General features: G+C 37.2%; 1 protein-coding gene across 1 annotated transcript; it reads left to right on the top strand.

Annotated features, from left to right (window-relative positions):
* Positions 1-29: 29 nt before the first annotated feature.
* Positions 30-729, top strand: LOC107735750 (ethylmalonyl-CoA decarboxylase-like). The gene is made up of 2 exons (XM_016547336.1): positions 30-173; positions 474-729. Exons 1-2 carry the CDS (start codon positions 36-38, stop codon positions 609-611), a joined length of 276 nt encoding a protein of 91 aa, XP_016402822.1. The 5' UTR covers positions 30-35; the 3' UTR covers positions 612-729.
* The last annotated feature ends 234 nt before the right edge of the window (positions 730-963 follow it).

The raw sequence follows: 963 nt of genomic DNA, 5'->3' as shown, positions 1-963 counted from the left end.
AATTCTGTTGGTTTACATGTGTTTTTTCAGGCAGCATGATGCTTGAACTGGAGCAGCGGGTGCGTGAGCTGGAGACCTGGACAGAAGGGAAAGCTGTGATTGTGCAGGGAGCTGCTGGAACCTTCTGCTCTGGATCTGATCTCAATGCAGTCAGAGCCATAGCAAACCCACACGTGAGAATCCCTGTTAGACCCTTTATCAGATAAAGGTCGGATTGTCATTACATTTTCATTACACTATCGGTTAAGATAAAAAAAAAAGTGAACTGTACTCAGAGAACATATTGTAATTTTCAGAACTAAAAACTCAGGCAAATTAAATTATCCCTGCATTTGCACAAAAATACAACCTTCATCATTATAAAGTGGACCTCAGTGAGACTTACAAGAACTCCTGTAGCTTCCAAGAACATCACACTGAATAACAATACATGCACTGTTTCCAGCTGATATAATGATTGTTGTGTTTTTCAGGATGGCATGAAGATGTGCGAGTTCATGCAGAACACTCTCACAAGACTCCTCAGGTTGGTCTGTCTGAAGAAACAAGCAGAGCAGAGCAATCGAGACACCAGGGGTCAATATCATAAAATATTTTTGAACAAAATTTGAAGAAAGTAGAGAATCTTTGCCACACCATGTACTTCAGCTCCTGTCCCTCTTTTTGAAAGATGCATGTTTCAAAAGGTAGTATGCTACATTGTTAGAATGTCACCATGTGAGTAGTGTGCAGTGCAATTATCATTCTGAAAATAAATGTGCAATTTTCTGTTTTATTTCAGTTTTGTGTAAAGATGTCGTAAGTTTTGTCAGTCTGATCAAATTATGAGTCAAAATAGACACATTCAAATCTGTGGCTGTAATTACTTCCATTACTTTATTCATTACACAAGTGAAGCTTACCTTTCAAATGTAACATTTTACTATTCTACTGTTATTATTTATTTTACTATATACTGTATAT

This window comes from Sinocyclocheilus rhinocerous, unplaced genomic scaffold (genome assembly GCF_001515625.1).
Source record: "Sinocyclocheilus rhinocerous isolate Xijiao unplaced genomic scaffold, SAMN03320098_v1.1 C36274020, whole genome shotgun sequence".
NCBI lineage: Eukaryota > Metazoa > Chordata > Actinopteri > Cypriniformes > Cyprinidae > Sinocyclocheilus > Sinocyclocheilus rhinocerous.
The sequence above is the reverse complement of the archived record's forward strand: the minus strand, read 5'-3'. Positions and strand labels throughout refer to the sequence as shown.